This window comes from Pholcus phalangioides, unplaced genomic scaffold (genome assembly GCF_987345545.1).
Source record: "Pholcus phalangioides strain wild (caught in Gottingen) unplaced genomic scaffold, Ppha-v1.0 ptg000022l_1, whole genome shotgun sequence".
NCBI lineage: Eukaryota > Metazoa > Arthropoda > Arachnida > Araneae > Pholcidae > Pholcus > Pholcus phalangioides.
The window spans coordinates 24,338,477-24,354,691 of NW_028301615.1; the positions used below are offsets into that span (position 1 = coordinate 24,338,477).

At 36.3% G+C, this 16,215-nt stretch overlaps 1 protein-coding gene across 1 annotated transcript in view; it reads left to right on the top strand.

Moving 5' to 3' along the window:
* The window catches only part of LOC149070042 (uncharacterized), a 49,974-nt gene that overhangs the window by 29,725 nt on the left and 4,034 nt on the right, over positions 1–16,215 (top strand). The window contains exons 5-6 of the mRNA XM_089250082.1: positions 4,007–4,066; positions 12,193–12,264. Of these exons, the coding sequence (XP_089106208.1) occupies positions 4,007–4,066; positions 12,193–12,264 (132 nt within the window). The remainder of the gene's footprint in view (positions 1–4,006; positions 4,067–12,192; positions 12,265–16,215) is intronic.

Genomic DNA, 16,215 nt, shown 5'->3' on the forward strand with positions numbered 1-16,215 from the left:
TTTGTGAAAAATAGATGACACTCAAACTCATACGTTGCAAATACGGCGAAACTTATCTAACACGGAGACAGAAAGAACCTGTCTTCGAGTCTTCAACGGAATCAAAAAAAAAATAGTCCTTTCATTTATTAATGCTTTTATGTGCACCTGTATAAAACGGAAACCTATCTGAAATGGAATATTACTTCAGTCTCTTGAGACTTTCCGTTTCGTACGTGTTTCACTGTATGGTACAATCGAAAAAAAGATCTGGGTTCGAACCTGCAATCATAGACAAATTGTGATTGGTGGCAGGCACTCCACCACTACCCACCTACCCACAATTACACTCACCTTACGTAGTACAAGCAAATCTGTAAGAAAATAGAGAAATAATAAAAGAAAGAACTAGAATATATATATATAAGCCAATATATGCATGTACCATCTATACGTCATTTTAAGAACTTAATGTCGAAAAACTTCAGATCCTCACAGGATGATTGAGCATTCTGAGGGTTGAAATTCACGCATAGTACGTCATACAGGCAAAAAATAAACAGCAGGAGTTGTTTACTTGAATTTTGAAACGGGAATGCGAACCGATCTCCCCATTAGAAAGTAACGCCACAGAGAGAAACAGACCTACAACGGTACAAATATTCAATCATTGCACTTCAGTCGTATCTTAAAGAATTGATAGCAGCACTAGAAATTCACGCACAGCATTGTTTTTTTGCGCAATGCGCAGTCAAGATTGTTGTTTACTTACACGTTTTTCGACGAAATTCAATATGGAGAAAAATTTTAAATAAATAAATTTCGACCTCAAACTTTCGCTTGTGCAGCCTTTTTGAGTCCCATCAGTTATTGCTATTATTAGTGAATATAATTAAGTTTTAAAAAGTGGTTAGAGAGTTTTGATTTTGCACCTTACCTACCTGAAGGTCACTGAATATTTTTTTCAGTGGGTAATGTATCACCCCAGGTTCCTTTGCCCATTTTCTAATTGTCATTTTGTGTATCAGAATATCCACTTAAAGGGTATAAATGGATAAAATATGAATTGAAACTATTCAACAGCTTGGGAAAAAAAACAGTTTATTTTAAACACAAGATCCAATAACCAATGTACACAGAAAATAGCTTGACTATTCGATTTGCTCCAGGGCAGACTTGTGAAATTTCTTTTGGAACCATTCAACCTGCAACTTTTACTGCCTCTAACTTGTATGTTTTCTCTTTGGATTCCGGATTTTTTTTTCAACTCATTCAATATAAGATTTAACGTATTTTCTAAAGATAATACGTGCTTATTTATAGTTTTAAATTGTGTTAAGTTGTTTTTCGTGTATGTTAAATTATATTGCAGTGAAACCATCGATTCGCAAATTTTTTTTCATCGATTTTCTTATTTCTCCTTCGAAATTCGAATTTGAATTTCATCTTTTCCGAGAAAGCTCACGTCCTTATAATAACAAACCAATTCTTTTAATGTATATAATATAGCTAATTTCAATTTTACGTGCCCCCATTGCCCACTGAAATAAATATTTAGTGATCTTCAAGTAAGGTGCAAAAAAAATCAAAACTCTCCAATCTCTCTTTTCAACTTCATTATATTCACTAATAATAATAACTGGTTCGTGTACGTAATTTATTGTTATTTTTCGTGGACTCGCTTCAAAGGAAAGTCATAATTAAGTGATATGTTTTGAAAACTAAATTTCATTGCATTGTTTCGCGTTATTTTTGTTGTGTCATTGCAGTTATCTTCACACTCCGCGGTGGTCACATTGCCCTACATCCCCTTCCATCATTATATACACAAATCAGCTGGTGAGAAAAGTTACCCCTCATTATGCCTTCGCTCACCCTGTTCTTAATTATCCGAAAAAGGAGGGGAGTGACCTGTTAAAATAAAAACTACATAAATCATATCTGCGAAAGATGAACCAAACATAAAAATTCATTTTCTACTCTCAACCAACGGGTTGAATGAAAATTTTATAATTTAAATTTTAAAACTGGGCAAACTCTCTCCAGTCGATGGTAATTGCAAAGTATGTAGTTATACACTCAAAAACATATGTTACGTAGTTTGAAAAATTAGTGGTACTTTACAGTACTGCCAGTAGTAAAAGGGTTAAACACTTGGCGAGAGATCAACTACCATTCCGACATCTGCAGAGTTCCTAATGGTGCTCACATTTAACTTTCTTAACCTGCACATAAACTTGAGAAGTTGTCCTCTTCATTGCAACCCGAATTTAGAAATAATCATGTATGGTTCTCTCACTTTTTGCCATTACTTTTGAATACCTTTAGCTCGAACACCCTTCATATTTTAGAAATGGTTTTCCTCATTTCGCTGTTTAGGAATATACAGACTACCAGAAGTCTACTGCCAAGGTAGTGGGTGATAGCATACTTAAGCGCAAACACACTTTGCAAAGGAAACTCACTTCCACAGTCCAATTATTGAGAGATGCGTGCACATTAGTGCGTGTGGGGCACTGTCATTCTATTCATAACATAGCATTCTTATCTCACCACTATTAAACCACACAAGCACCTCGTCCATATTCCTCTGCGGAACTTCTAACGAATTGGTACATGTTGGAATGTGCGCGTACAACGTTGTGAACTTAACGTGAAGTTTGTTTCTGTGTAATGCTTGTTATATGTGGTGCTGCCATCTGCCATAAATATTTCTAACTGTGAGTGAAGTGTGATGATCGAATAATTGTAACATTGCAGCTCTCTGTGGCGAGACTTTTTAACGGGGAGATCGGATCGTGTTCGCGCTTTAAAAAATTGGGAATTCCAATCTGCATTGGTGAACGATATTCCCGCAAAACTAAAACAGCTGATTTCCTTTCAGTTGGATCAGAAATTTTCAAGTTTTTTTAAGCTCCATGAACTCTTTGTGACTATGACATGGAAGCCACAGACCCCACCCCCTCCCCTCCCCCACTGCACCAATGAAATAAATAGACCCTTTAACAGAATAAGTCAATATGTGATAATATAAATACAGGTCACTTACTTTCTTATCTAAGCCCATAGACCCCCCCCCCTTCGAACTCTATTTATGGATCCCGGGGGGGGGGGGGGGTACGTGGACCCCTAGTTAAAACCTCTCGAATTAGATATTAGAATAATTTCACCAACAATGAATACCTCATCAATTCAAGTCCATGAACATAAACTAGGTAGCACATAAGCAAAAAACTGAATTTATATGGATAGACACTTTTGTTCGGAAAGTAATTCCATTTGCATATCTATGTTTCGAGCGAAAACCGCCCGCCTTGGGTGAAATTTCCAACGAATTGTTGTTTTTGTTTTTTGGAGAGAAATCCAAATTCATGACTATAAGCTTTGGTGCAGATCGCATACCTCGCACGACAATTTGCTGAATTTTAATGAATTTTAAAAAGTGATTATTTGACATATTTACGGGGTGTCCTATAAATTCGTAGAAAAATTTAAACAAAATCATAAAAATCGAAAGAATTGTTATACTGTGTTTGGATGTGGTGTTTGTGAAATACGTAGTTATCCTCACGAAGGGTGATATTTTTTGGTTCCGGGAAAAAATCATATTTTTGTCGATAGGGGGCACTGCATGAAAGCAAATCACTCGAAATATTCAATTCAGGGTCTTATATATAATGTAGGGTGTACGATTAACAGTTCATTTCTGAATTTTCTTGTCACTAACTACTGACGCTTTCAGGTCCAATAACTCCTTTCGTGCTTTCATACAGCACTTTCTATCGACAAAAATTTGAACTAATTTCTTTTTTCTGTACCAGAAAAAATCCCCCTCCGTGAGAATACCTTTTTCGCAATCTGCATTCAGAAAATATACCAATTCCTACAATTTTATGAATTTCCAAATTATTCACGAATTTATGGGCCAGCCCGTACTGTATTTCATGCAATCAAAATCTGTAATGGCGTGACGTAAGTAGCACAAACTGAATAATATTGTTCATACGTTTATTTTTCCTTAACATAGGACATGGAAACGACGCTCGTCATTTTGTTCATTGTGGACATCGCCATTTGTGCCTTAAATGTGAGTACAGAATCATTCACACTGAATATACAGTCAAGCTCTGTTATAACGTCATTGAAGATTCCGCGAAATTTTGTCGTTATAACCGACGTGACGTTGACGTTTTTAAAAGCTTCTCTGACGAAAAATACGATCACACACAATCAAATACAAATACAACGCCACAACAGGAAAAATGCCCAACGAGGTGGCTGATAAAAAGATGCCCATAAAAATATGGATGTCATATATTTCAAAAATACAGCAACCCAACTAAAAATGCAATTACACAAATTATAAACAATATATACACATGATAAAATATTATACAACGCCCATAAAGAATACTTATGGTTGTCTTATTCTAAGAATGGATAGCTTCTCGATTTACCCCAACATGTTTATCGTATTTCTTTTTAAACGTGTCAATTGTGTTGCAATTTACTACCTCCGGGGGTAAGCTATTCCATTTATTAACAACCCTATTAGAGAAAAATTCCCTGCGACACCATAACATTGCATACTGTACTTAAAGGTATTTCATTCCAATAGCTAATATGATTAGAAAAACCCTATTTGATATCTCGTCTCTATAGTGGAAAAGTCTAAACATAAGAAGAGTAGAGCTGTGAAGTATTACTTTTTTTTTCTGTGCTCAGTTTTTGTTAAAGGTACCTCAGAATCATGTTTTGAAGAGGAGCATTGCGATGACAAGTGCCATCCTCGGTTAAAGATTTTAAAGAAAGAGAAAGATAAATTGGCTTTTTTGTGTGTGTGTGTGTGACGTTATAACGGAACATACACATAAGATTAATTTATATTTTATCACGTCTATGTAATGGAAGTTTTCCAATTTTCAACTCCTTATAACCAAGTATTTTTTGTATCTTTAAGGAGGTTAGTAAGGAGGAGACAATCTTTTCTTCTAACGCTTTCCTATGGGAAAAATCTCCTTTAAGGACTCTAGAAAAAATCTCTCTTTAAAGGACATTTAAAAATTTTCTATTCATTTTAGGCGCTCAATGTTTATTTCTCAAATTCTATGCACATTTTTATACAATTTTACGAGAGCACTTAGGAATTAATCATTGGTTTTTTTTTTTTTTTTTGGGGGGGGGGGGGTTTGAAATTTTAACTGCAACAACATGCAACTTTTTCACAAATCCCTGAAATTTACCCCTACTTGAGCCAGAAAATTTCTTTAAAATCATTTTGATAAAGAAAATCCTCCGATTAAAGTAAGTAACACTTTAACGTTGAGACACACGCAGAAAGTTGCAAGACATTTGAACAAGTGTTGTTCGAAAAATGCTCTTTATCTGACAAAAAACTCAGTTTTGAAAAGAGAGCCTTTCAATGGAAAAACATTAGCATACGTAATGCCTGCCAGCAGTTTGTATTAAAATATGTTAAAAATATATTTCTATCGCAGGTAGAACAAAAACTCGAGCACAGTTAGACGCAGAAAATTTTATAGTATTGGAAACTTGAAAAATTCAAAAATGTGTTTTATGGAAAATTTGCATGCACACCAACCCCCCCCCCCCTTCACAATCACTTGCGAATCACTCGCAATAGCAAGATTCCCGTTATAAGCAGTACTCGTTGTATCGGACTTTTACTTTATCTCAAATAAAATATTTTTATACTATTTGTAAGATTTCTTCTCCCTAAGAGGAAAAACTGTGTGCGAATAATATTGACCTTCATAAACATTGAAAAAAGTTACATAACATAACATTTAACTTCACGCTTTTCCAAGTTCAACTCCGTATTTTGAATACCTGGTTTCATCATGAAAAAGAAGAGAATATTCTCAGATCTCTGAGATGATGGTAAATATGTTCAGTTTTCATCATATATGTGATAAAATTCCCCCGAATATTTTTTTTATAGTTTTCTCTCGCATCTTCCTTTAGCATAAAAACCTGCAGCAGATGCGTTTCCTTTCTGGATTTGATATTCCAGCAGAAGAATTTATTTGAATCCCTTTAAAGTGGAATACGACGCGAATTTTTCTGGCTTTTTTTCTAGGAATAGAAGAGAAATATTAGGATTTTTCATAAGTTGTTTTTTTTTTGTTTTGGTAAGATCTGACAGATTTTCCCATGCTTCGAAATATATTTGTAAAAGAGAGAAGAGACGAAAGTCGTATATACGAGATCCGTGGCTTTCAAAATACATATTCCGCGGAATGGCTTGGGGATAACTTTGATAGAAAATGAAAGTGAAGCCTGAAGAGATATATATATTCAAAACTTTTCAATTTTTATGTTTCTCGGTGAAACCTGATTTCACTCCAAAAGTTTTTATATTTTTCTTTCTTTGCGGTGGAGAATCTTTTACTTTCAAACCCTTGTTCAATGTTAAATAAATACAGAAAGCGTTTGTTACTGTAATGTTCTGAGAAGAATCCCCCAACTTTACTTTCAATGCGACTTTCGTTCAAATTCTTTAATTTTGAAATTATTTTTATTATTATAATTTCTGAAAATTATAATAATAAAATATATAATTTCTATAATTTCTTAAAATCAAAACTGATCCCAATACAAAACATTGAAAAATGTCTAAAGCACTTTTTAAGCTATAAACGTTTAAATTTTGAATTCGTGTTATTTCTGCTTCATTCGCCGTTGATAATAGAAATAGTTTTTTGAAAATATTTTTATATTTTAAGTGGCACTTTAATATTCAATGTATTCATTCTATGATAATACAAAGTGTTTCAAAAAGAACCATCCAATTAAAAAAAAAATCATAACTATTCAGTTTTTAATCCGTTTTGATCGAATAATGTATAGGTAGAAAGAGGGAAATCTCGAGTTTCACGCAGTTGCCAACAGGTAACGCTAACGCTTTCCTTTCGGCCGCCACTTCGGTGTTTGTCAAGATGCGACTGCACAACAGAAATCGTTTTGTGTTCTAAGCATCGTGAAGTGTGAGTCCGTAACAAGTGTTCATCGTGCTTTTCGTCGACAATATCCTCGTGTTGAACTTCCTACAGCTCAGAGCATTAGGCGATGTTATAAACAATTCCGAGACACGGGTTGTCTGTGCGAAGGGAAATCCCCTGGCCGTCCCGCATGTCACACGAAAATGTAGAGCGCATCCGACAGTTTCGCACGTAGTCCACAGAAATCCGCTCGCCGTGCTGGTAGGCAACTTATCGTTCTTGCAACATTCGTCTGGCGTGTTTTGCGGTGATGTTTGTTTTTGAAACCATACAGGAATCAATTTCTGCAAGCTTTCAATGCAGGCGACAAAGAACGACGTGTAGAGTTTTGTGAATTGATCCTTCAGAATGTGTTCCTTCCAGCTACATTAGCAAAACTGAAGAAACGCATAACAGCAGTCGTGGAAGCAGTGGATGGAAACATGCTCGCAAAAGTTTGGGACGAATTTAACTATCGTATAGCCATATATGCTGTTCATCCCAAGGTGGACATATTGGGTGGACACAAGGTGGACATATTGGGTGGACACAAGGTGGACACCATTTAATTTGGTTTGTAAAAAACTTTAGTGTCTTAAAATTAATCTTAAGTGTCTATGTGTGTGTTCAGTATTTTTCGTAATATACGCATTTCATATCGGGTGATTCTTTTTGAAACACCCTGTATATACCGGTAATATAATTCGACGCTTTGGACATAACGATCTGCACCAAGGGTGCGCAACCTTTTCCGTCCGTGGGCCCCTTGAAACATGACTGGCATATATGAGTATTACACGTTATCTGGAAACTTTTTCTAATTGGAAGTATGCCCCTAGGACCAACGGTTCGCCAGTAAAAGGACATACCTCCTGTTTGTTGTGCACCCTGTTATATACATGTAATGATAATTTCCCTCTGAATGTTCAAAATACCCGTCAGACCAAAATGTCAAGAAATGTGAAAACATAATGAAGTACATCGTAAAACACATTGTTAAAAATGAATTACAGATTAAAAAAATCCATTTTTAAAGTACAGCGCCTGTGACTACGAAATAAAAATAACATGGAAAGAATATTAGAACTGAAAAATTTCAAATGAGGCAATCGAATTATGAAAAACAAAAATGATGTAAATGGAGGAAATGTAACAAAGGAGAGATCGTTCTCAAGGAAAAACTCCCCTACCTATTGCTCCATAAGAAAATCGTTCGTGATGATGGTACGTCAAAAATGGCATAATTTATCATCCGTTCTCCTAAAATTTTGCAAGGCAAGCTTCGAAAGTCAAAAAGACAAAACAGCAAAACCAAGAAAAATATGGAATTTCGTCAAAAATCAGAGAGAACACAAAAATTGAAAACCACTAGAAAAATAGACATGTAAAATACAGTAATGTACAAGAACAACAAAAATTTTTAACTTTTATTACATTACCACATTAAAGAATGTGTTCCTGTAAGAATTGAAAGATCTTAACCTGGAGTAAAAATATCTCCAATACATACTCGAAATGTATTTTATAGGTTAAGACACAACAAAGACATGTATTAATGGTCTTCGTCGTTCGTTCTTAACGAAAGCAATTTCATTCGTTGCCGTTTCGTGACTATCTTCAAGTGATTTCGATTTTGCGACTGCAAGGAAAAAAAAAACCAGCATCAATGAGTTATCTCTCTCCGTGACTTCAAATAGAAATCATAACTTTTTGAAATCATCACGTTTGAGCAAAAGATAAATAAATCTCGTCAACTCACACACACCTTTGAGATTTATTTCACTGCAAAAAAGTGTTTTTGGGGAGTAAACTCTTTTTTTTTTCTCTCTCTGTACATACGATAAGATTTATGTGATGGGTTTTCCCCCTATAAAGAACGAATAGTATAGTATAATATAGAACCGATCACGCCCAGGCTCTGTCGCTTTTGCGATATAAGCTCATTGATCGTGAGATCGTGGGCGAGCCGGAAAAAAACTCAAACCGGCAAGCCGGCCGGGACCAACATCCCGCCAACCCTCAAGCAGCACAACCACACCCCAACCCCCAATCCCAGGGCACATCACCGCTCGACAAGCCAAAACAGCTCCGCGGGCGCAATCCCCCCCTCAGCCTCGCCGGCGCGGCCCACAACGCCCCAACACGCACCCCCGAAGGGAGACCCCGACCATCCCCTGAACCTCCACCGCGGACACGACAGAGAACCCGCCAAAGAACGGGGACACCACCCCCCCCCCAAGAAAAATACGGACGAAAGAACGAATAAATCCAATTTACATTTTCCCCTCGTCGTGTCTATTAATTTATTTTCCTTTCCGTTGTTTGGATGATTCCGATATATTTTAATGTAACGAGCAATTTGTCAGCAATGGTTCACCAAATGATGTGTTCTTTAAGACAGGGATCTTCAACACATCGCCTGTGGGTCACAACATGTGGCTCTTGAAGATTTTTTTTCAGTGGCCCACCGACGAAAAAGTTACAGAATTTATATAAACGCTGAAAAATTAAACGCATCCCGAAATTGGTGGAAGTAATTTCAAGATTACTTTTGGTAAACATTTCGGAACTAATGCAATTTCCCTTATTTTCCATCGGGGGAAATGGTCAGCCTAGATATTGTGTGTATTGATACCTTTGTCAATTTTACCGAAGTCGCGGGTGTTTCAAATGATGTGGAACTGCACCGAGACAACACCCCCTAAAGAAGGGGGGGGGGTTCTTTAGGGGGTGTTGACCGAGAGCCTTTTAAGTTATCGAGAAATCTGTCGGTGACTCATTTCCGGTGACAAGGACGGGATTTGAGTCACCTGATTTTCATCAGGTGACTCCTGATTTTCTCAAGGGGTAGCCATATTTCACCCTCGGCCTAAAGATTGTGCACCCCTGTCCTAGGGGATATGTTGTAGATAATATTAACACGTGAAGGAGAGAGATTTACCGGATGTTATACCAAGACGAACATCGGAAAGAAAATTTGCTAGTTTCCGAAGGGAACCTATATATCTCTTCCCCGCCCCCCAGGTCCTTTTGCAATTCAGGCAATTGATTAGCGTGCTTTCCCGGATTACCAAAAGGACCGGGGTTCGATTCCCGGTAGAAACTAACATTTCTTTTCGAAATTCGTCTCGGCGTAATATGCAAAATGTCTCTTTTCCTTGATGCGGTTGTGGGCTCAGAAAAACATCTTTCTCTAATATTAACATATATAGTTAAAATATGATATCTGTAGACATGCGTAATAATAGTAGTATTACGCATGTCTATATATTTAGGAAACTAATGTCAGAGCTCGTATCATTGTAGCGATGTCAAACGCAGAGGAACAAAATATCAAATGCGAGTAATAAATAGATATTTTACGTATGGAATGTGCGTAAACGAATGTGGTTTAGTTTTTCCGCGCGCGCGCGCGTGTGTATCTTTTTTTCAAGGTTTATTATTAAATGCTTCCGACTTTGTTATTGGCTGTTTACATATCAATAGTTAACTCTAGTGTGAATATTCAATGCATTATCTTTGAGTATGAGAGTAAAAATATACGTGGCATGAGTTATGTTTACGCGGTGTTGTGATGTCCTGTACGAGTAAGTCTTGATTCGGCCTTTATCTCATCAACCATTCGGCGTAGAGGTATAGTTTCCGTTTAAAAAAATGTTCAATATGTGTTCAAAAATCACCCTGCACCAGTATTGGATTGAAAATACAGTGTGTAGCAAAAATGAAAAAACATCTACATTTTTAAACGTACACCCAGTGAACAAAAAGCCCAATTAAAAAGTTGTTGCCCTGTCTCCTCTGAGGCCAACAAGGAAGATTCCACCTTTTCTAAGTGCAAAATTCACTGAGATATTTGAATTCGAAAACCGGAGAAAATGGAAAGAAGCGTTGCCGGCCAATTTTACTCCCATTTTTGAATTCAAATATCTCAACGAATATTGCACTTAAAAACGTGGAATTTGTTTTGTTTTGATCAGGAAAGACAGGGAAACAACTTTCCAGTTGGATGGGGGGGGGGGGGTTAGGACAGGGTGTCTGTATAAAAATTTAGATTTTTTATATTTTATGACACACTGTATTTTTACTCTTAAAACTGATACAGAGCAATTTTTTAAACGCATTTTGAGCATTTTTTTTTTAAATTGGAACAATTTCCTCTACAATGGACGGTTGAAGAGATAAATGCCGAATTAGGACATATAGGACACTCTGTATACTGTAGTTATTTACAATTCTACGTAATAGTGGAAATAGAAATAAAAATACTTCGGCTATGTCAATTCATTTTAAATGCTAATATTGTACTATACGGGCAGTCCTAAATTGTTCGCACAGCGCGTATCTCTGCAAGCGCTGACTTTAGAACCGTACTAACACTTTGAATGACCAGAAGTTTTTATAGACGTGCGATTACTTAAAATGTCCTAAATTTCGTAATGAGTTGTATACATAAAAATGAAAAATTAACTTTTTATGTAGACCCCTGCGTGCTAAAAATTTCAATTAGTGATTATTAAATGTGGCTATGAGTCTTTTACAAAAGAAAAATCATATTTTTAAAAGAAATATTGACAGAGATATTCGACTTTGAAGTTTTCAGCATTTGTCACCAATGATTGAGAGTGTGTAGGGGGTTCACAAATTGCAGAAATATAAATGAAATTCAAAGTCGTAAATATTCTGTAATTGTCGAAACGATTGCCAAAAAATTTAATTCCAATTTATTAAAATTTCTTATTTTAAAAAAAAAAGAAGTAAAATGGTTGAGTTCATTGTTGTGTACTATCCTTAAAAATGAAAAATTTGGAGCCAATGAAAACTTGCCAACACACAGTGTGTACGTGCCAAAACATTGTGATTTTACACATTTAATGTCTCGATAAGTATGTATTTGAAAATACGAAAGTGTTTTTGCAAGTGGCTTTACATTTCAATGACTGAAGTTTTAGTACATGGGAACTTTATAAAAAGTTAATTTATTTATTTATTTTTTTTTTTATGTATACGACTCCTTAAACAAATTTTGAGGTTTTTAGGTAACAGGGCGTCATTTGGAAACACTTTGTAATTGAAAGTATGTATTTCTAAAGTCAACGGTTGCAGACATATCTGCTGTGCAAACAATTTGGAACAAAATGCACGCATGAAAAAAATGTTTATAGATAATTTTCTAAACACTGCCTTTAGTTCTGAAAAATCTGTGTCGTTCCAGGTTTATTGCATTTTGTGCGTATTTTCACGCTATCAAGAATACGGCGAGTCCTGTAACAACGACAGATCAGAAGTGAGTATGTAGTTTCTACTACGGGACTGATTACTCTAATTTCTTCTGATTGCTTTATTATAATGAAATCTAACGATGTCCTATCTGGCGATCATGGTGGCCACCATAATAGGCCATTGAATTAGACTGCAACATCTAGAGCAATTAGAAAACCCTAGATCAGTGGTTCTCAACCTTTTGATGCCAGCGGCCCGGTTGATTCCTTTTATTTTTTGTGAGTAAAAGGCCTGGTCATACACACGTCTAATGGAAAAATAAATGAGGAAAAATGAAACAGTGAATCACTCACGGCCCGGTGATTGAGAAATCACTTTCCTAGATAATACAGCAGCCTTAGCAACATCCATTCCAAAAATGACAAATGACGTATTTTTTTCACTTTTTACTCATGAACTATGGATCATTAGAGGTGTGATTGTATCCAGGGCCGGATTATGTAACTCATATGAAGGTCCTATGCACTCGAGTGGTTTTGGGACCAATCCCCCTCGTCCCCTTTACTTTTGACCTTCACGCATGGTCCCTCATGACAAGTTTTATTATTGATAATTTATAATTAACTGTTTGCAATCTTCGAGTATAAGTATGCAAATTGGTAAGCAGGTATTTTTAGGTTGGGGGGAGGGGGGTTCAGGGAGGTTCAGGAGAACCATTTTGCCCGATGCCTATGATGCCACTGCTCGGGAGCCTCAAGCGCCGGGAAGGCCTGGTAACAATTTTATCTGGTTGAAATTTTGGAGAGAAAATTTTTTTGGTTTACAAGTATTTATAGCTAGGTGGTGAGGAGGGCCTCAGAAAAATCTGTTCTACCCGGAGACCTATGATGCTGTTAGACGGCTCTGGGTTTACTTTATCGAAAATAGAGCGAAATCTCAATCCAAAAACTGAGCACTAACGCGAGTTCTTGCTTGCAATTAACTTAGTTTCTCTACTTTTGTGTCACCCTCAAAGCTGCAACTAGAAACGAAAATTTAGTCTGTCACTTGGGTGTCTGTACCCATTTCGCTATCCTGTCTCCCGTAATTTTTAACGGAAAAAGAGTGAACTTTTCGCTCTCGTGGCGCTGAACGCTCGTGGCGCTGAGCCTTTCCTGATTCAGCGCCCGGGGAACCCACCCCAGGTGCTCCTTCAGTTATGGCCCTGGATTCAACATTTCGATAAAAATCTTCAATTGTGTAAAATCAAGTGTTCTTAAAACTTTACGATTTTCTATTGCATGGTTTATGCTTGGGAAAAAATTGTACATTTAAAAAGAATGTACAATATAATATTTGATCATTTTTTTGTAGTGCTCCCCCCCCCCCCTTCTCCTGATACCTTGATCACGTGCTTATTTTGCCTAATGGTTAATCCGGCCCTGGTTGTATCTCTGCGGGAACACTTTTATCCATTCCAGTTCAAGATTCGCGTTCAACAGAATTTATGCCAGGTTTTGTCAACCTTTCAGACATTGCGGGTCAAATCAAACTTTCCACGAATCCCGCGGGTCCACCAAGTCATACCATGTTATATTGTCGGTTATTTTATATACAGGGTTCCTCAAAATTACATCACACAAACACTTTTGTTTACTTTAAATTGATTTCTTTCATTAAATTTGAATTTTTTTTTTATTTGCAAATAGATTCCTTTAATTAGAATTTATTTATTCTTTTCAATCAACTATTTCTTTTTATTAAATCTGAAATTTGCCCCGATAATTCTGAAATTATTTTTCATAAATTTTGAATTTTCAATAATTATGAAATTATTCCTTTCAAAAATTATTAATTTTTTCACGAATTGTTACTCTTGGCAATTTTTAAATTACTCTTGACAATACTGAAATTATTTCAATAATTCTGAAATTATTTCTATCAGTAAGTCTCTGTGTGCAACAATTTTTTCATAAATTATAAATTTTTCATCCATTAAGAAAATTTTTTTCCAATAATTCTAAGATTATTTATTTCATTGACCTGTTTACGATCACGGGCGTAATATTACGTCCAAACACCAGTGGACTAAAAACAAGTTCTCTGTGTTTTCTTTCCTCTCTCTCTACCACCACGAAGCATTATAGAACCCCTATCTCTTCGGCAGTTGCTCTTTCTTTCACCTCTTTTCTTTCTATACTCCTGTCAATGATTTTTTTCCATACATATAATGAATTTTTTTTTTAATATACATGTAAGAGTGAAATAGAACACGTAGGCTGAGATAGAAAAGAGGACTCTAAAAATAACACTTTTTTATCTACCATACCTACCATACTTTTTCCTTTTATATGTATTTTTTCCCTCTATCCCTTCTTTCTTTTTCTAACATGCGGTTAAGTTAGCACAAGGTTACCAATTTTATCGCCGATTCATCAAGTAGAGATAACCCAAATATTTCTTGCCAAAAGCTTGTACGGGAAGTGATTAGTATGGTTTTTCAGCATTTGTGAAAAATTCTGTAAACATTTATAACTTTTGAATACCGAATTTGACCTCTCGAAATATGTAAGCTACCCAACATGAAATCGTAGTTTTTAACGATTTTGTTTTTAGAATTTAATCATTTTCCTATACGTAAAGTAGCCATTTTCTAAAAATGGTTGGCAGATCCACAGGAAAAAGCTCGGAGGGCTTCATTTAGCCCGCGAACCATGAGGTAAAGATCCTTGGTTTATGCGGTCTTTACGGAACACCCTGTGTTTACTTAAACTCTTCCAATTTCACATCTCGACATCTCTTAAAATTACAGATATTAAAAAAGCGTCACTTCACTTCCATCTCAAAACATATTTCTTATACGTCCAACGTTAGAACACAATATATTTTATGACCCAATAAACTAAGAGTCTATCGGAAAAGGTCTTTTTTTTTTTCTGTGAAATTACGCTTGAAAATGGTGAAAGCGATCGATATACATCCGAAAAAGTGTAATTCGGCAAAAGTACTCGGCGTTTAATATTTCCTGATTCAAAAACGCTGGAATCGTTCGATTCGAAATGAATGCACGGATTGTAAAAAAAAGGAAAAAGTCTTCGATTCTTTCTTTTCAAATACGAGGGAGGCGAAAGCAATTTCGTTCCGTGACTATCTTCAAGTGATTTCGCTTTTGTGACTCCAAGGGGAAAAAAATCGAGCATCAATGAGTTATCACTCTCCCTTGTCTTCAAAAAGAAATCATCACTTTTTTCGTTTAAGAGCAAAATATAAATAAATCGCGTCCACACACACACCCTTTCGATTTATTTCACTGTCACAGAGTGAGGAGGGAAAAAGTTTTGTTTTTGAGTAAATTCCTCGCACGTACGATAAGATTTATCCGGTGTTTTTCTCCCTAAAGAACGAGTAAATCTGATTTATATTCGCCTCTCATCGATTCTATGAATTTATTTTCGTTTCCGTTGTTTGAATGGCTCCGATTTTTTTTTTCGATATAAAGCACAATTTGTCAGCGATGGTCCACAAAATGATGTATTCTTTAAGACAGGGGTCTTCAACGCGTGGCTCGTGTGCCACATGGGGCACTCGAAGCTTTTTTTTTTTTTTTTTCGGTGACCTTCCGACACCCGGGTTCGTACGACAATCGTCGGCACAGTGGTGATCGGTTGCAGTTGGTTTTCTGTGGTTCCTAATTCCAAGGAGCAAATTCGAGCTGATCTCGCGTACGATTGATACGCGGCTCACTCATCTTCACGCACTTTTAAGCGAACGAAATGATCCTACGAGTTTACAGAGGTACGAAAACCTCTCACGTATTTCAAAGGTTACGCAAGCCTTCTTCGCATTTCTAGTTAGATTTTGTAGAAGAAGTCCTACAAAATACTAAGAGAAGTAGTTCTACGTAGAAGCATGAAAGGTTGGAACATGCACTATAGCGGGGTCATTGTTAGTCTTTTGCATGTGCGGTATAGTAGTAGTGGTCCTCTGACGAAAAGGTTTACATCCGTGATTCCCAAAAGTAGGGCCTACGCTTCAC